General features: G+C 38.9%; 1 protein-coding gene across 1 annotated transcript in view; it reads right to left on the minus strand.

Moving 5' to 3' along the window:
* The window catches only part of LOC126088396 (DNA-directed RNA polymerase I subunit RPA1), a 326,390-nt gene that overhangs the window by 263,098 nt on the left and 42,661 nt on the right, over nt 1-20,631 (minus strand). Inside the window, exon 6 of the mRNA XM_049906539.1 lies at nt 8,707-8,778. Within this exon, the coding sequence (XP_049762496.1) occupies nt 8,707-8,778 (72 nt within the window). The remainder of the gene's footprint in view (nt 1-8,706; nt 8,779-20,631) is intronic.

The raw sequence follows: 20,631 nt of genomic DNA on the forward strand, positions 1-20,631 counted from the left end.
GAATATGATCTTGTAGGAAGTAAATTATAAAATATACCAGTTTCATCAGCACTGAAAAGGGCTCTGAACTCATAACCCTGTATCAATCGTGGCAATGTAAAGCCCTTCTGACAGTTTAAACTTCCTATGACTGCATGTTCACTTTCTCCGCTTACACTTTCAAATAATAGATTACGATATTTTTTAAAAAATACACAACCAGCTATTTGTTGCACTGAAATTCTGAATGCCCCTTTTTAAAGGAATTTTATGATGTTGCAGTACCTTTCTGCTTATTTAATCCATTCATCATAAGAATAAACCTAATGTAAACATTGCACGATGTATTCTTCCGCGTTTGCTGGAACCTCATTGGATTTCCATTTCACGTGGGACTGCAGCCAAGCTGTCTGGAGTACTGTCAAGTACAATAATAAGGGTACATTTTGTGCCGTCCATTACGCACACATCGACTTAGTGATAACATGGTACAACAGCTTTACCGGTGCATTTAACTTGGACAGCACTGGCTGGTCAGCTGGTACAGATAGATTGCAGTGACGTGGCCAGCTGCAGTTCTCATGTAAAGAAATGAGCAGAGGAACAATACAGCTTCAAATGTCATTTAATATTTAAGCAGAATGAAATAATACTGCAAATCTCCCACAATACGCTCCTTACACGACTAGACGAAAACCGCAACACGTTATTGTTTTTAGCTAACGTACTATTGTAATAAAAAACAAAAAGATGAAAATTCCTGAGTTAACCACAGTTAATTTTTCTGCATAATCTGTGTGTAACAAAAGAGAGTATTGAAGGACTTCAGCATATAGTTAAATATTGAAGCCACTGTAGGTATTACTTACAGTGAGTCGTCTGGTAATGTCTTAGCTCCTTTCTTATCCGAATCCGAGAAATACATTTCATTTCTGGAAGTGTCATCTGTTACGTTGATAATGAGCCTATCAACAACAGATTCTACGAAGCCAACCAGGCACACCATTTTCTTTTGTTCTTTTATGATAAGCCGTTCTATATTCTGCCAGCGTTTGGCAGTGATGTGTGAAAAAGCTGCATGCGTTAGTTCCAGTACATCAGGCAGCTTAACAGTCTTGTTGCTTCTCGTGACAAATCCGGCAGCTTGGACCCAGATCAGTTCTGTTGGGTTCATATTGTAATGGTACAGTAGCAAATGTAAAAATGCAGCATTTGTATGATGTGCTCGATGCTGTGAAAATGACTGTTTTTCATTATTTTGTGATATTTATCTACCTCTGAAGTATAAAACGATGGATATAGTCCAAATAAAGAGGATTCGGTTTTTCATTTTTGGCTTAAAAATTAAATTGTTATGTTTTCTTAATTTAAACAACTTTTATGAACCGTCTTTCATAAAACATCGATAATTAAGAATTTGTATTTGAGATGGAAAAAGGAATTTCGCATCCAATATGTAGATAGAAACAAGAAGACGTGCATTTTTCATAAAAAATGATTATGAGTTTTATAATTACAAGATGTAGATATTTAAAAGTGAACAAGGGGGGGGGGAGGGGGGGGGGGGAAACTATGTTAGGGAGATTTGAACCAACACGCGAATAACTACATTTGTTTCACATTCCATTATCCTACCGACTGCACTACATGTTCAATGTGACTTTGGTTGTCAACTGCAATGTACACAATGCTGGGAAAACTTCAAAGCCGATAATTTCCATAAATTTATGAAAAACATTAAGAACAGTCAATTTCTTGGCACTTTTTAACCATGTTCCATGCGTGTTTCACTACAGAACAGAAAACAGCCTCAGCCATTTTCATACCGCACATTAACAGCATGACAATCAGAGCACAACGCTGCAGAGGCTGTGACTGTAAATGATTTTTTAAATAAAAGCTACGTAGCTAAAGCGTGATTAAGAAAAATGTTGACTGCTGTTAGTACATTTGAATATCCTAAAGTTTCATTTAACGTAACTTAGTAAAAAGATATCTAACACATAAGCAGGACCTACTTCCAAGAGCGTAACACCACCAGTGTATGTGTGCTATGGCTTCTGACCAATCATTGCATTTGTGTTTGTTTACATCGGGTTTATTCTTATGATGAACAGATTATAGCAATGCTGCTATTTCTCTGTCCTTGAAAACAGTTTGAAAGAATATTTCCCACATCACTGAATGTCAACACATGAATGTTCTTCCTTTTCTATCTACAGGAATCATTAGCTTCAGCATTTACGAACACTGTCTTATTTTTGGGTCTGCTGCACAAATAAATGGGGCTAAATAAAATCTTATTTCATCACCATGTCTGGAAGTTTTTGGTTACAACTGTTATCGACATTGTGGATGATCAACAGCTTTTCCTGAATTGCTAGCTTTCTATGTTTGCAGGCCATAGCTCCACAAAAGTAAAATTGATAATTTCGACACTTTCATAAACAAACAACTACACTTTTCATGTTTCATAGACTCAGTGACTGTGATGACAGAGAACACATCTAAATCGCATATTAGGCAGGGCAAAAATCAGTTTGCAATATGTTCCATGCATCTGCCAATACTGGCTTCAAGGGAAGTTAAGTTATTGATTTCAACCAACGTATGTGTCAACTGATGGAATCAATCATCATTTACTGCATCACACGACACTAAGTACAACCTATGTCAGACTGAAAGAAACTGGAGACTCACTTGGACATGTCATGAATTGTGTAAAAACTGTATTTTAAGAAGTTTTACGATTAGTCTTATACCAACAGAAACACTCTGTATTATTTAAGAGATACATGAACTACTGTCATGGGAACTGCACAAAGGTACAGAACTGCCCCGTAGAGATTAGAAGGATCAAATGTGATTACAGTACTATGCATACAGAAACTTAAACTTCTCAAATGATTTGTTTCCTTTCCTTCTCCTTGTGTATTTTCCCAGAAAGATTAGTTGTTTAGAAGAGACTGACTGACAGTAATCTTAACAAGCATTAATTTATAATTAAGTGGATACACTGAAGCTATTCGCAACTGAATTTTGTGGTAAAGGCATAATATGATTGTGGAATCCATGAGATTTGCAAATATTTTTTACACTAATCCCTGAGTGAATGCTTACTAATTAATGCTAGGCTCCTGTGGCAATACATGTGTGTACAGGATGTATAATGATACTTCACTACCATGCACAGTTATGTGTATGAAGTGTTTAGATTAGTCAGGTGCTGTTTAGGTAACACTGTCTATTGGTCAATAAATATTTTAGTTACGACTTAAAGAGAATTCTGGGGCAGTACTAGTTAATTAGTGACAATGACGCAACATTAACATCAAGAGGGGAAAAGCCTTATGAATGACAAGTGGGCATTGTCTTGTGCACAACATTTTAGAGTACAAAGAGGAATGCCTCCGGAATTACAACATAAACAAAGTGAGTGACCAACCAAATGACACAAGAATGCCAATGCATTAACAACCCCATGAATAAAACATACAACATGAACTTATACGTACCTGTATATACAACAATTAATCAAAAATTTGTTATATAATAGGAACTTACGAATTTATATGCTTACTGCCAGATGCATGTTGCATTACGTACGACAGAAGACAGAAAAACAAGGCTTGCATAACCACATGAATCATTAACTCTTTACACTACAGGAAAGTACTGAAGTCTATTGGTGGATTATTCATACACTAGTGCATTATATTTCATGATCTAATCAAGCTGTTGCCGATGATGACCATATGGTACTAGAGCTTGTTTTCCCTTTCTACGCCAGCTAATATGCCATTACTGTCAACACTGTGAGCTGTGCCATCACTGCTCTACTCGGTCACAATCTGCTGACACTGTACCATGATGATGTGTCTATGAACTGTACAGTTGATACCATCTTCATGCTGATTTCCCAGCACCAAGCAGTCGAATAGGGGAATAAGAATTCCTGGGACCTGCCACACCTTAGAAGTAGTGAAGAACTGCCAGCTCACCAGAAGGAAATTTTTTTCTCATTAGTGGTGGAGGCACTGTAGTGTCCCCAAGCAAAGACGTGAGTTGAGCAGTCTTCAACTGCGATAACATTATATGCTGAAGAATTTCCCATTTCCCACTTAGCTTTTTTTTTCCCACTCTGGTTGTTGAACCAGGTGGACATACACTATGTGATCAAAAGTATCGGACACTAGGCTGAAAATGACTTACAAGTTCGAGGTGCCCTCATCAGTAATGCTGGAATTCAGTATGGTGTTGCCACCTCCTTAGCCTTGATGACAGCTTCCACTCTCGCAGGCCTCCATCAATCAGTTGCTGGGAGGTTTCTTGGGGGATGGCAGCCCATTTTTCACGGAGTGCTGCACTGAGTACAGGTATTGATGTCAGTCGGTGAGGCCTGGCACAAAGTCAGCATTCCAAAACATCCCAAAGGTGTTCTATAGGATTCAGGCCAGGACTCTGTGCAGGCCAGTCCATTACAGGGATGTTATTGTCATGTAACCACTCTGCCCCAGGCTGTGCATTATGAACAGGTGCTCAATCATGTTGAAAGATGCAATCGCCATCCCCGAATTACTCTTCAACAGTGGGAAGCAAGAAGGTGCTGTGCTGTGATAGTGCCATGCAAAACAATAAGGGATGCAAGCCCCCTCCATGAAAAACACAACCAGGCCATAACACCACCACCTCCGAATTTTACTGTTGGCACTACACACGCTGGCAGATGATGTTCACCAGGCGTTCGCCATACCCACACCCTGGCATCGGATCGCCACATTGTGTACTGTGATTCGCCACTCCACACAAAGTTTCTCCACTGTTCAATCGTCCAATCTCCTTACACCAAGTGAGGCATCGTTTGGCATTTACCGGCATGATGTGTGGCTTATGAGCAGCCGCTCAATCATGAAATCCAAGTTTTCATTTTCTCACCTCCCGCCTAACTGTCATCGTACTTGCAGTGGATCCTGATGCAGTTTGGAATTCTTGTGTGATGGTCTGGATAGATGTCTGCTATTACACATTATGGTCCTCTTGAACTGTCGGCTGTTTCTCAGTCAACAGACAAGGTCAGCCTGCATGCTTTTGTGCTGGATGTGTCCCTTCATGTTTCCACTTCACTATCACATCGGAAACAGTGGACCTAGGGATGTTTAGGAGTGTGCAAATCTCATGTACAGACGTATGACATAAGTGATAACCAATCACCTGACCACGTTCGAAGTCTGTGAGTTCTGCGGAGCGCTCCATTCTGGTTTCTTGCGATGTCTAATGACGACTGAGGTCACTGATATGGAGTACCTGGCAGTAGTTGGCAGCACAATGCACCTAATACGAAAAATGTATGTTTTTGAGGGTGTCCGTATACTTTTGATCACACAGTGTACCTGTGCTAAGCGATGTATTATTACTGTGAAAAATCACCTTTAGCACTTAAAACAAACCAGATGATTGCCACAATTTGTTTAATTTAAAAGTAATAAATATGATGAATCACAAACTAAGTTAAATTCTGAAGTCCTGGAAGAAACAGATGACAAGACAAGACAAGAGGTAAATCTTTAATTTCATCTGATGTCTGATAGCCTTCATCAGAACTGGAATTCATAATCTCCAACGGTAAGAAACATGAGGAAATATCATTGTTATTCACTAAAAACACAAAGTGACCAGATAAATTACCAGAAGTGCAGATGTGGGTGTCCACAGTAAACAGAGACTGTCAATGGAACTTTTCACAAATTACTGAGCCAAATAAATTATTTTAAACTGAAAAAAAGTAACCCCAGTTGCTCAACAGGTGGTAGCATAACCCCAACAAATGAATAACACAGACCAATGAAAAATTTTATTTGAAAAACGTTTTTTACTTTGATAGCTGATCTTTATAGATTTTTATGTGCTAAATCCAAATCTAGCCTCAGTTTTCTTGTATCACCTATAGTTTTCGAGCAATATCCTTTTTATTATATAGTATAAAAATCCTATGCTATATGGTAAATGGGGAAATTAATGAAAAGCTTTGTTACAATATAAGCATGGTTTGTATTTACAGTAAGCTATTTAAAACAATAACATCTGTTAATAGAGGTTTCACTTGTCAGCTGGAATTGGTTTATATTTTCTTTCTCTTTTTTCTTTGAAGCTTCTTGTGAGGCTTTTTCTACGATGATTTGCTTGCTGAACTTCTCAGTGAAGTGACCAACAGTAACCCCCAACATGTTGGTGTTCCAGCGGCCTCGGTAACATTTTTCCATCACTTTAATGCCCTGGTGAAAATGCTCTCCTTGCTCCTCAGTGATCTCTCCCACATCGTCCGGGAAGTAATCAAGGTGACTGTTCAAAAAGTGAACTTTCTGGCTCATTAAACATCCTAAAGTTTTAAACTTCTTTAACATTGAAACGTATTCTGGGTCTTTTTCATGCTCTAAGAACTTCGTAACGACTTGCTTGAATGATACCCATGCTTTTTTCTCATTTAAGGTCATTGTGGATTCAAAGTTAACATCAAACATCAATTTTCTAATGTCAGGTCCGACAAAGACAGCTTCTTTTAGTTTAGCTTCTGAAACGTGTGGAAACTTTTGGTAGAGATACTTAAAATATGGTCCATCTTTAGGCAAAGCCTTTACAAACTGTTTCATTAGGCCTAAATTTATACGTAGAGGTGGTAGGAGTGCGTTTTTTTGGATCTACACGCTTTTTGCATACAATGTTCTTCTCACCACGTTTTAATGACTTCGTCACAGGCCAGTCCTTTCTGCACCAATGTTGATTCCTAGCCCTACTGTCCCATTCACACAAGAAATATGGAAATTTGGCAAAGCCACCTTGCTGACCAAGAAGCATGCATGTTACTTTTAGATCGCCACATATCATCCAACCATGAGCAGAATAGCCTATTTTACTTAGCACAATTTCTAGGTTTTCATGGCTTTCTTTCATATGTACAGATTGTCCAACAGGTATAGATGCATACATGTTAGCATTGTGTAATAAAACAGCCTTTAAACTAGTTTTGGATGAATCAATAAATAGCCTCCAGTCTTCCTTTTTGTATTCAATACCAAGCTCATTCATCAGATTGGGAATGTCAGAGCAGTTTACTGAATCACCTTCTTGTTGAAAAAACTTGGGAAATTGCTGCTCTCTCTTTCCATACATGTATATGCTGGTTCCAACTGCCAATAGGTTCTATTCTTTTAATCTTCAGCCAAGCAATTCAGCTTTTTCTTTCATTACATACAGATCCCTAACCAAATCGTTAAGCTCGGTCCAAGTAAACAATTTGGGCTCTAGACTACCTGTATTACAATGGAATTCATCACCATCTGGTTCATCTAAATCAGACTGTACTTCAGAAAATACTTCTGTTGGAATAGAATTTAAATCATCTGGTGGTTCAGGAACCGGCAAATCTACACCATGCCCTACTGGTCAGATGGCAGATGGAAGGTTAGGGTAGCTTATTACCTTCTTGTTTTTTGAATTATGACCAGTAGTATGAATACTGCAAAAGAAGCAATCATCGGAATGATTTCTTGGCTCCCTCCATATCATAGTAACAGCAAATCTAAAGGCTTTTTTCTCCTTTTTGGACCATTTTCTCATATCTCCAACACACACTTAACATACCTTATGTGGTGTCCAAGATTTACGTTGATCACCAAGTTTAGATCCAAATTATGATAGATAAACCTTTTTCACAAAGTCTGTAATGTTTCTTTGATGTTTTTTGATAACAAATTCACAACAAATATAACAAAAACTGTCAGCAAAGTTTTTACAACCACGATTAGACATTGTACTGAGCACATGTACAGGAAACGGGAAAGTGAGGTTGGGTTGACTGTAAACATACCACCATCTGCTAACACAAAAATAGAATCGACCTTTTTTTTGGCAGCAAATGTTTTTCAGCATTGCTACCAATGTCATCTACATTCATTAGACCTCCTTATTTTAACTACATAAAAGCTGTTAAATTCTTTAAAAAATCACTTAATTTAATAAATTTAACTGTAAAATGCGAAGAAAAGGTGGGTAATATAGTTTTTTAAGTATCATATTTGGATTTCCCACCCTAAAAAACATAAGAATAAGGTATTTTCAGCAAAAAAGTTGTTTTTTTCCATCATTGGCCTGTGTAATTAGTGTTTTGGAATTTTTGTTGGAGTTCAAAATAAATTAATATTAAATATTATATTTATTTGATGTCTAGGTGTGCGTGAAATATGTGTCTTATACACTCAAAAGCTTTTAGTGAATGTAAAAATTACATTTTGTATCTTCCTGACAAAAGCAAGGCAAAAACGAAACCATGGGGTTACATGTTGGCGCAAAAATACAACCAAAATCTAATACTCAGTGCAACTAGTGTGCAAGTGTGTTACGTCTCTCAGAAACTGAATTTGATCTCAATTGGAATTTACACACATTTATAGCCAGTTATACTATTATTCACTCTATCTTTTGAAGAATTAATGACAATCAGAACAATATGCAAGGCAGACATCTGAAGATACAGGTAATTCATTTGCAGACTGTTCATAGGAAAGGACCCTTTGCTTTTGGCTGTGGGCAGCTAGGAAGAGGATGAAGAAAGAAGAAAATAAAGGGTGACATCCAGTAGAGAAACAGGGACACATAGGGTAGTTTCAAAATGTTACAAATTGCAAGAGCAGAAACAATATAGTTGAAATGTCTAGTGAAACAAATAATCACCTGCATTCATCAGGCATCATCATGACTATGTTTGATTTTCCTCTTTCTCTCACATCTGCAAGCTCTCCTTTCCTGTAATAATCAGAACAGAGAGCAATTCAGTAAGACTTTCTTGATACAACCAAATTGGTAACACACATTAAAACCAAATGTAAAACAATGACTTGTAGTAATACAACACTTAAAACCAAAGAAACATTAATTAGTACTATCAATTAATCAAGCAAGAGTTATCAACATACTTAGTTCTGTGTGTCTACAAAATTCCACAATACTGTAAAAAACAAAGTGAAACACAAATATTTTGGTTGCACTCTTGATAGAATATGTTAACCTTGGCAATGTCAGTGGATTGGTCTGGGTGTGTACTTCATGCCTACTGTGTACTTTATTTTTAAAAAATATTGATTACTTTTATTGAACTATTCTACCAGATTCTATAATTATTTTTAGTTACACTTAATGCAAAAATTTACATGTAATTCAGCTGGCCACAGAGTATCTCCCCAATCCTCCTACCATTTGTAGCTGATGCGACTTTTAGCAATGAATGTCTTTTCAATAAATAATAGCATTAAAATACCAGGCTGGAATATCTTCCGGTCAGAGATAGTGGTCATGTATGCATGAGATGTGCTTACTTGTGTGAATGTATTCTTTTCTGGAGAAGGCTTTGGCTGTAAGCTCAGAATGTAATATTCTTTACGTTGTGCCTGTCTGCACCTCAACTTGTTATCTTTACAATGAGTTGCAATCTATCCTTTTGCCAGGGTGTACATGGTCAAAAAAAAAAAAAAAAAAAAAAAAAAAAAAAAAAAAAAAAAAAAAAAAAAAAAAAAAAAATAATTTATTTTTCCCAGATTTCCCATCTAAAAACACACTTTTTCCCCACATGAAAAATACACTATACCCCATGTAAAACAATATTTTTTTCATGTTAAGTGACAATATACTTTCCAGATGTGACTCTTCAAGCTTTCCCAGCGGATGTGTTGTAAATAGTCTTCACAGGTTTGGCGCTGGATCACATTGTGCAAATTCCACAATATTTCCTCAGAGCAACTGTACGACATCTTCAGGTGGTTCAACCTTGTTCGTGACTAGGTACGACTGATGGTATCCGCACACCGACGCCCCTGTTTTTCGAACACGCGCGCGAAGAATGCGCAGCTGCAGAAATCACGTGTGTTCAGTGATTTGCCATATTCAAACTCTGTCTGCCGAAAATTGCAGAACAGCTCTCCCACGCTGCGTTTGTCAACAGTGTGGCCAGGTGCTACTCACCAACGGCCGTACTAGGCCAGTGTTATGACGGGCCTGTTATCTAAGAATCTTGATTTTCGTGTCTTGATTTAATAGCAGTCAATGCAGGGTTCCAGACTGTGCTCAGTTGAAATCTCGTATCCTTGTTGATGAGATTATCAGCTGTATGGATATGTATTGCTTCCTTAATGACACAGTCCCAGAAAGATGATGCCGGGGATAAAACTTCCGTCTTTTCATAAATCATTCAATGACCTGTATTCAGGCAGTGTTCCGCAATTGCTGACTTTTCCGATTGACGAAGACGTGTATAACGCTGATGTTCATCGCAGCGTACTTGTACTGTGCGGCATGTCTGGCCTATATACACTGCTCCAAAATGACAAGGAATCTTGTACACACCACATTTCCTCAGTCCAAGGTCATCTTTAACCAAACCCAACAGGTTTCTCAGTTTTGCAGATGGTTGAAAAACAAAACACACTTAATTCCATGTCTTCCAAAGACTCTTCCAATTCCTGATTGGTATCTGACCCTGAGAGCCTGTCAAGTGAAATACAACATCTGAAGACAGTGTTCCGACAAAATGGCTATTCTGAAAGACAGATACGTAATGCATTCAGGCCCAGGCGAATTCAATCTATGGAGCAGAATGAAGATACGAAGACACCCACCACTTTGGCCTTTTTGCCGTATTTTGGTGCCACATCATCAAGAATAGGAAGAGTCCTCAGAATATATGGAATTAAGTGTGTTTTTCAACCATATGCAAAACTGAGAAACCTTTTGGGTTTGGTTAAGGATGACCTTGGACTGAGAAAATATGATGTGTACAAGATTCCTTGTCATTGTGAAGCAGCGTTTATAGACCAGACATGCCGCACAGTACAAAAACGCTGCGATGAACATCAGCGTCACACACGCCTTTGTCAACCAGAAAAGTCGGCAATTGTGGAACACTGCCTGAATACAGGACATTGTATGATTTATGAAAAGATGCAAGTTTTATCCCCGGCGTCATCTTTCTGGAACTGCGTAATTAAGGAAGCAATACACATCGGTACAGCTGATAATCTCATCAACAAGGATATGGGATTTCAACTGAGCACAGCCTGGAGCCGTGCATTGACTGCTATTAAATCACGACGCGAAAGACAAGGTTCTTCGATAACAGGCCCGCCATAACATTGGCCTAGTACTGCCGTTGGTGAGTAACGTCTGGCCGAACTGTTGACAAACGCAGCGTACAGTGCACGTGCAGGAGAACCGCTCTACAATTTTTGGTAGAGGGAGTTTGAATATGGCAAACCACTGTGCACACACGATTTCCGTGGCTGCACATTCTTCGCGCATGTGTTCTAAAAACAGGGTGTCAGTGTGCGGATATCATCAGTCGTACCTAGCCACGAGCAAGGTTGAACCACCTGAAGATGTTGTACAGTTGCTCCAAGGAAATATTGTGGAATTTGCACTACGTGATCCGGCAACAAACCCGTGAAGACTATTTACAATATACTTTCCCTTGAAGCTGTAAAACTTATCAATCCTTTGAATGGTAAAGGTTTTATACATTGGCACGGAACTTCCCAGAACTTTAGGAAATGAAAAAGGGGGAAACAATGCAGAAGTTTGACGATGATTCAGTCCGCAACCTTTGTGAAATTTGTAAATGAAACCATTCCACTTTAGGTTATTACGCATTTGATATAAACACTTTATTATTATTGTGGTCTTCAGTCCTGAGATTGGTTTGATGCAGCTCTCCATGCTACTCTATCCTGTGCAAGCTTCTTAATCTCCCAGTACCTACTGCAACCTACATCCTTCTGAATCTGCTTAGTGTATTCATCTCTTGGTCTCCCTCTACGATTTTTACCCTCCACGATGCCCTCCAATACTAAATTGGTGATCCCTTGATGCCTCAGAACATGTCCTACTAACCGATCCCTTCTTCTAGTCAAGTTGTGCCACAAACTTCTCTTCTCCCCAATCCTACTCAATACTTCCTCATTAGTTATGTGATCTACCCATCTAATCTTCAGCATTCTTCTGTAGCACCACATTTCAAAACCTTCTATTCTCTTCTTGTCCAAACTATTTATCGTCTATGTTTCACTTCCGTACATGGCTACACTCCATACAAGTACTTTCAGAAACGACTTCCTGACACTTAAACCTATACTCGATGTTAACAAATTTCTCTTCTTCAGAAATGCTTTCCTTGCCATTGCCAGTCTACATTTTATATCCTTTCTACTTCGACCATCATCAGTTATTTTGCTCCCCAATAGCAAAACTCCTTTACTACTTTAAGTGTCTCATTTCCTAATCTAATTCCCTCAGCATCACCCGACTTAATCTGACTACATTCCATTATCCTTGTTTTGCCTTTGTTGATGTTCATCTTATATCCTCCTTTCAAGACACTATCCATTCCGTTCAACTGCTCTTCCAAGTCCTTTGCTGTCTCTGACAGAATTACAATGTCATCGGCGAACCTCAAAATTTTTATTTCTTCTCCATTGATTTTAATACCTACTCTGAATTTTTCTTTTGTTTCCTTCACTGCTTGCTCAATATAGAGATTGAATAACATTGGGGAGAGGCTACAACCCTGTCTCACTCCCTTCCAAACCACTGCTTCCCTTTGATGTCCCTCGACTCTTATAACTGCCATCTGGTTTCTGTACAAATTGTAAATAGCTTTTCGCTCCCTGTATTTTACCCCTGCCACCTTCAGAATTTGAAAGAGAGTATTCCAGTCAACATTGTCAAAAGCTTTCTCCAAGTCTACAAAAGCTAGAAACGTAGGTTTGCCTTTCCTTAATCTAGCTTCTAAGATAAGTCGTAGGGTCAGTATTGCCTCACGTGTTCCGTTTAACTTTAGTTGCACGAAATTTAAACGTGTGTGTTTATACCACTATTTCACCAGGTTTCTAACATGAATGGTATATGAAACAACAGATAAATTCACACCACTATTGCAACTGCTCTTACACAGCATGTCACAGCTTCATTTTGTCGCAGAAGAAGCTGAGTAGCACCGTGGTGTAGTGGTGGTGATATTAAACTGTTGCATGGAGGGTCATGAGTTCAAAACTCACCTGGACTGTATAATTTTAATTTCTATATTTGGTTCGAGTACATTCTAGAAGTATCCACAAATGCGAAGAATCACTGTACTGGAATGTTCTGTAGCTGTATATTTCTGACTGGAGGCAGTTCGCTCCGTGCTCTTGTATGTGCAAGTGCTGAATAAACCTTCGTTAAGTGAAGATAGTGTTCATCATTCATCTAATTACACCTTCTTCTATGTGACATTATTCTGGTGGAGGTGCTGGGTACTGGACCTTGTGATAGCGCCCATTATCAACGACACAGTGGCTCCCATCAGGCCACGACAAAGCCGCTGTTTACATGTTGAGAAACCTGATTATCTGACACACTACACCATTACAAAAGCCGTGAAAACAGTTCAAGCATCTGAGGTAACCTAATTCATCGTGGAAGACATTATATTAAAACACGGTGGCCCAAGGTCGTTAATTATGTATCGAGGGAAAGTTTTTCAATCGAATCTTGTGACAGAGATAAACCGTCAGTGCAACATCACTCACCACTTGACGACTGCCTACCATCTGCAAACTAAAGGGCTTACTGAACGCCTTAATAAGACCTTGGCCAACATGCTATCAATGTCCATCAATGTTGAGCAAGCAACTGGGACGAGGTGCTACCTTTCGTGACGTTTACCTGCAACACTGCTAAACAAGACACCACAGGATTTACATCATTTTTCCTGGTGCATGGGCGTGAGGTGACTACGACAATGGACACTTGTGTTTCCGTTACACTCTGATGACATGGACGATGATTACATCAGCCAGGTGTCAACCAGGGCTGAGGAAGCTCAGCAGTTAGCTCGACTCCGCACGTCACAGGCTCAAGAAAACAATCGCCGAAGGTATGCGTGAGCCACCGCCCTGCTGTCTACCAGACTGGTGACTCGTCTGGATCTTCACTCCTGTTTGCAAGGTTGGTCTCTCTGATAAGCTCCTCAGGCATTTCTTTGGACCTTATAAGGTTGTAAGACAGTTGTCTGATGTTACTTATGAAGCTCAAGATTTCTACCACAACACAAGACAACAAAAGATCATTGATACGGTCCACGTCCTTCGAATGACGCCCTGTAAGGATCCTGCAACACACGGTAAATTCGAAGCTCCAGCAACAGGCAACAAGCGGAAAGGTGACGAAGAGCATAGTGGGAAATGAAGTTCTAAGAATATCACCGTCAGGGCGAGAATCAGTCATCGGGAGTCAAGAGTATGCGGGACTGATGACTTTTTCCCAGACTAAGACGACGCAACAGCGAGACGCTGTTCTCTTAAAGAGGAAGCAATGTCGCAGAAGCTGAGTAGCACCGTGGTGTAGTGGTGATGATACTAAACTGTTGCATGGAGGGCCGTGAGTTCAAAACTCACCTGATCTGTACAATTTTAATTTGTATATTTGGTTCCAGTACATTATAAAAGTATCCACAAATGTGAAGAATGGTTTAAATGGCTCTGAGCACTATGGGACTTAACTTCTGAGCTCATCAGTCCCCTAGAACTTAGAACTACTTAAACCTAACTAACCTAAGGACATCACACACATCCATGCCCGAGGAAGGATTCGAACCTGCGACTGTAGAAATGTGAAGAATCATTGTACTGGAATGTTCTGTAACTGTAAATATACTGTATGTGTTCGGGCCAGAGGCAGTTTGCTCTGTGCTCTAGTACGTGCAAGTGCTGAATAAACCTTCATTAAGTGAAGTTAGTGTTCATCATTCATCTAATTACACCTTCTTCTATGTGACAATATTACTGAGTGTGTTACAACATCCCTCAATGCTTGAAAATGACAATGTGTCAAAGTTGCAGTCACAATAAACAATGTTTTAACAGCCTAAAGTGCAACAATTTCATAAAAAAAAATTAAATAAAAAAACCCTTGGTTTGGAAAGATCTTCAATGCGCAGCAAGATGTACACGGCATATTTCCATATGATAGAAGTATAAATACAAATTTCGCCACACACAACACTGAAGGTTGCGAAGCACTGAAACTGAGGTTGTGACGTGCCTTTTTCTGCTAAACATAGCTTATGTCACATGACCCCATCAGCTAATGACAGCACATATTCAGAACATATGACACATGATGTTCTCAACCAATAGCAATACCGCTGTTAACTAGAGCGAAGACACAAACAGGAAAAGTTAATGATCTATACATACAGTGTAGCTACAAGGAAAGCTAAGTCTAGTAAAATCATCAGGCGATCAATTCCAATTACAAAATGATCTAAGAGAGAATATCTGTAAGGTGCGAAAAGTGGCAATTAACACTAAACAAAGTAAAGTGCAAAGTCATCCATATGGGTATTAAAAGTAATGCGATAAATTTGGGGTATATGATAAATCGCACAAATCTAATGGTTGTCAATTCAACTAAATACCTAGGAATTACAATTACGAGCAACTTAAATTGGAAAGACCACATAGATAATATTGTGGGAAAGGCGAAATTAGGAGATGCAACAAACCCACTAAAGAGACAGCCTACATTACATCTGTCCGTCCTCTGCTGGAATACTGCTGCGCGGTGTGGGATCCTTACCAAGTAGGATTGATGGAGGACATTGAAAAAGTGCAAAGATGGGCAGCTCGTTTCGTGTTATCGTGCAACAGGGGTGAGTGTGTCACTGATATGATAGGCGAGTTGGTCACCGAAACAAAGGTGGTCTCCTTTGCGGCGAGATCTATTTACGAAATTTCAATCACCAACTTTCTCTTCTGAAGGCAAAAATATTTTGTTGACACCCACCTATACAGGGTGTTACAAAAAGGTATGGCCAAACTTTCAGGAAACATTCCTCACACACAAATAAAGAAAAGATGTTATGTGGACATGTGTCCGGAAATGCTTAATTTCCATGTTAGAGCTCATTTTGGTTTCGTCAGTATGTGATCAAATTGTAAATTTTCACAATCAACATGTGTGGGCTGACGAGAATCCGCACGCAATTGTGCAATCACGTCACCAACACAGATTTTCTGTGAACGTTTGGGCAGGCATTGTTGGTGATGTCTTGATTGGGCCCCATGTTCTTCCACCTACGCTCAATGGAGCACGTTATCATGATTTCATACAGGATACTCTACCTGTGCTGCTAGAACATGTGCCTTTACAAGTACGACACAATATGTGGTTCATGCACGATGGAGCTCCTGCACTTTTCAGTCGAACTGTTCGTACGCTTCTCAACAACAGATTCAGTGACCGATGGATTGGTAGAGGCGGACCAATTCCATGGCCTCCACGCTCTCCTCACCTCAACCCTCTTACCTTTCATTTATGGGGGCATTTGAAAGCTCTTGTCTATGCAACCCCGGTACCAGGTTACAGACTCTTCGTGCTCATATTGTGGACGGCTGTAATACAATACGCCATTCTCCAGGGCTGCATCAGCGCATCAGAGATTACATGCGACAGAGGGTGGATGCATGTATCCTCGCTAACGGAGGACATTTTGAACATTTTCTTTAACAAAGTGTTTGAAGTCATGCTGGTACGTTCTGTTGCTGTGTGTTTCCATTCCATGATTAATGTGATTTGAAGAGAAGTAATAAAATGAGCTCTAACATGGAAAGTAAGCGTTTCCGGACACATGTCCACATAACATATTTTCTTTCTTTGTGTGTGAAGAATGTTTCCTGAAAGTTTGGCCGTACCTTTTTGTAACACCCTGTATAGGGAGAAATGATCATCATAATGAAGTAAGAGAAATCAGAGCTCGAATGGAAAAATTTAGGTGTTCCTTTTCCCCACGCGCCATTCTAGAGTGGAATGGTAGAAAAGTAGTATGAAATTGGTTCGATGAACCCTCTGCCAGGCACTTAAGTGCAAATTGCAGAGTAACCATGTAGATGTAGACATTAGGTTTCAGATATGGTACTGGCCAGCAAAATTTTTTTTCTTTTTTCCCAAGGGTGTGATTAAGAGCAAGCATACATTGCAGCAGCTGAATATTTCTGACAAGCACAATTATAAATTTCACTGCTGTGTACTGAACATTTTGCGAGTCACCTGGCTAAAATACATGATCCATTGAGCACTTCAACTTCTCCACAGAAAAGCCAATTACATGTAAAATTGCTCAAGAACTTACCTCACACTTATTTTTAGGGATAATTATACTGTCTGCCATCATTATTGCATTAGTTTTAATCTATGGGAGATTTAAAATAAATACACAAAAGTAACCATGAAGCTGATCTTTTTTTAGTGTGTATTACTCTTTAAGATATATCAAACACAAATGAAGTTTGAAATAACAGCATAAACGGCTGGTCTTTTGGCCCACAATTTTTCTAAGAGACTGGTATTCAAAGTGTTAAGTTTTGAGTGAGAGTCAAATGCTCCGTTATTTAAGGAATTCATCGCACACTCTCATACATAACATAATTAATGTGAAATAAAAGGAAATTTACTTTTAAAGTAACGCTTCTTAAAGTACCGTTCACAATATTTTCCGGCAACCTGTTAGAAATGTAATCAGTTGTGACATTACACTCGTCAAAAGCAATTTGCTGTTACGAAGCATTGCACAGTTTTCGTCCTAAAGCCTTCGACACACACTGCTGTCGACAATAAATGGCGAATTTTGTTTGCAACTGAAGTCTTATTTTGGTATTATCCTCCCGTTTCTGATTTATTGCTCAGTATTACCAGGTGTGATTGGGAAGTTTTAAGAATGGATCCGCTACTCCTTACTGGTTTGGCAGGCAGGTACACGGTGGGTGGGAAGTGAGTCATGGGTCTTATCCTTGAATGCCCTGACAGGAAACGGTGTTTCCTTTATTCAGTTCATTGTGGCAGCTGGTTGAGTGCGGGGTCTGTTAGGGTTTGTGGCCAGATTCTATCTGCGTGAAAATGGACATAAAAACAGAGCAACAAGTTTGTGTGAAATTTTGTTTTAAAACTGGGAAATCAGCTTCTGAGACTTGCAAACTATTAAAAACAGCTTTTGGAGATAATTGTATGAGCCAGTCAAATGTTTTTGTCTGGTTCAACAGATTTAAAAATGGCCGCGAATCATTTGAAGGTGAACCACGGTCCGGCCGTCCTTCCACTTCAAAAACGAATCAAAATGTTGTGAAAGATTGCGACTTAGTCCGCCCTGATCATAGACTTACAATTAGGGAGATGGCTGATGAACTTAATTTACATTTCTATGCAGTTCAGCCAATTTGACTATTTGACTTGACTGAATACATCCAGGCAAATACAGAGAGCATTCTTAACACACTTCAGGAAAAAAATTTCCAGGAATGTTTCTAAAGTGGAAACACCATTGGAGTCAGTGTGTTCAGTCAGAAGGGGACTGTTTTAAAGGAGATGCATCACAGTAGCATGTAAGTTCCGCCATTGTACAATTACAAGCCCATTCTTAAAACTTTCCAATCACACCTTGTATTCTGCAATAGCAGGCTAAAGTGAAATTCTTTGTTAGAGTATCAGTTCTTACCAGTCAAAATTTAACTGGAAAGAAAAGTAAAATTCCCATAATTATAAAGAATTCCCGGTTTTTTTTCCTGGACGAAAAAAATTACGCATTTTTCCTGGTTGCCCCTGGGTGTACACAGTCTGTTCTCATAATTTTGTTGATATAGCCTTAAAAGGTATTTTCAGGATCTAGATTCTACTTACAAATAAGCATCTCCTTAAAAAGTATGGTGCTGACAAAAGTAAAAAACAATTAATGAAATCTGTACTTTTTTTTTGACATGTTGTTATGGTTAATGAATAAAAGTTTATTTTAAAAGTAAACAACTACATCAAAACTGGATGAACATGTGCTAAGAGAATTAGTACAAAAAACAGTACTTATGTGAAGTAGCTAGTACACAATACAAAGAAATATATCAACAAAAATAATCAACTTTTGAAAAGATAAGTAAGATTAATCAACCCTTCTGCTAGCCGCTGGCTCTAAAAGTTTGCAAACAGTAATACCTTCTATATGTGTGTTATCCTGACTCCACATGGTGAGTAGATTTTTTATTCCTCCAATTAAAATACAAAGAAAGACTTTCCTCATGATATTTAATAGAAGGACAGATATTTAAATTTGCTGTGCCTAATGAATACATTTATATAATTTTTACATTAATTTACAAGTTTTAATATGGTAATGTCCATATATTACGTGTTCTTCATAACTCAGTTACTGATATAACAATCAATTATATGGAATACTCATTGAATAACAGGTATTTTATTCTAATATGCACAGCCAAATCCACACAATGTGAAAATGTTTCATCAGAAGTGATGTCTTCTTCAGAGATGCAACTCTGACTAGCCAAGGACGGGAAAGGAAGTCTGCATTTTCCATTTCAATGAAGCCATACCAGCATTGGGATTTCGATAATGGAAAACTTAAATCTGGACGGCAGAGTACGACTTTTAACCTATAAAAGTAAAAGTCTAGTACTTAAACTAACATTCCAGCTCACTTGGGAAAAATCTCATTGCATGACATAAATTAATTCCTCTGAAAATGTGTGGTAGCAATGCACTGGTGGCTGTGCTCTTTCCATTTACGCAGAAGTTAGCATGAATTATATGCTCCTCCAAAGATTATTCACAAAGCTCGAGAGTGCACCTGCTTGAACAGGATGAAGATTTAAGTGTTTCAAGCTTTCAGGGATGACAACTTTCGGGGATGACAGAGAAGATCTAGGAGTAGCATCTTTGATTAGTAATAAAAATGTCCTCGGTCCTGTGTTTAAAGGCTACCTCCACTTAGATTTTGAATAAAAATCAGCAGCAGCAGCAGCAGCAGCAGCAGCGGCGGCCGAAGATGGCTGGCAGAAGAAGTCATTCCTCATTCAATCAACAGCATTGTCAAAGAGGGTGGAGGAGTGGACAGATGTTCAGGGCACCCTCTTGCTCTCGTGGTGGGAAAATGCCCTTAAAGGTGGAAGAATCAGCAATGATCAATGGCATAAGGACACAGAGGGTAACAGAAACCACCGCATTGAAGACACACAAGGTGTATCCACAGGGAATGTGGCCTTTAGTTGAAAAAGTGTCATGATGATATCTCCACTGGCAAAAGATTCCAGAACAGTCCCCCACTCGAATCTCTGGGAGGGGACTGCCATGGGGGAGGTCACTGTGAGAAAAACATTCAACAACCAATGAAACGATAACGTTCTACGAATTGGGAGATGGAATGTCAGAAGTCTGAATGTGGTAGGGAAGGTAGAAAATCTGAAAAGGGAAATGCTAAAGCTCAATTTACAAATAGTGGAGGTCAGTGAAATGAAATGGAAAGATGACACGGATTTCTGGTCCGATGAGTACAGGGTAGTATCAACAGTAGCAGAAAATGGTATAACAGGAGTAGGATTCGTTATGAATAGGAAGGTAGGGCAGAGAGTATGTTACTTGAACAGTTAGGGTTGTTCTCATCAGAATCAACAGGAAACAAACACCAACAAAAATACTTCAGGTATATGTACCGATGTCGCAAGCTGAAGAGAGAATGAAAGTATATGAGTATACTGAACAGCTAATTCAGTATGTAAAAGGAGATGAAAATCT

The sequence above is a fragment of the Schistocerca cancellata genome, chromosome 1, assembly GCF_023864275.1.
Source record: "Schistocerca cancellata isolate TAMUIC-IGC-003103 chromosome 1, iqSchCanc2.1, whole genome shotgun sequence".
NCBI lineage: Eukaryota > Metazoa > Arthropoda > Insecta > Orthoptera > Acrididae > Schistocerca > Schistocerca cancellata.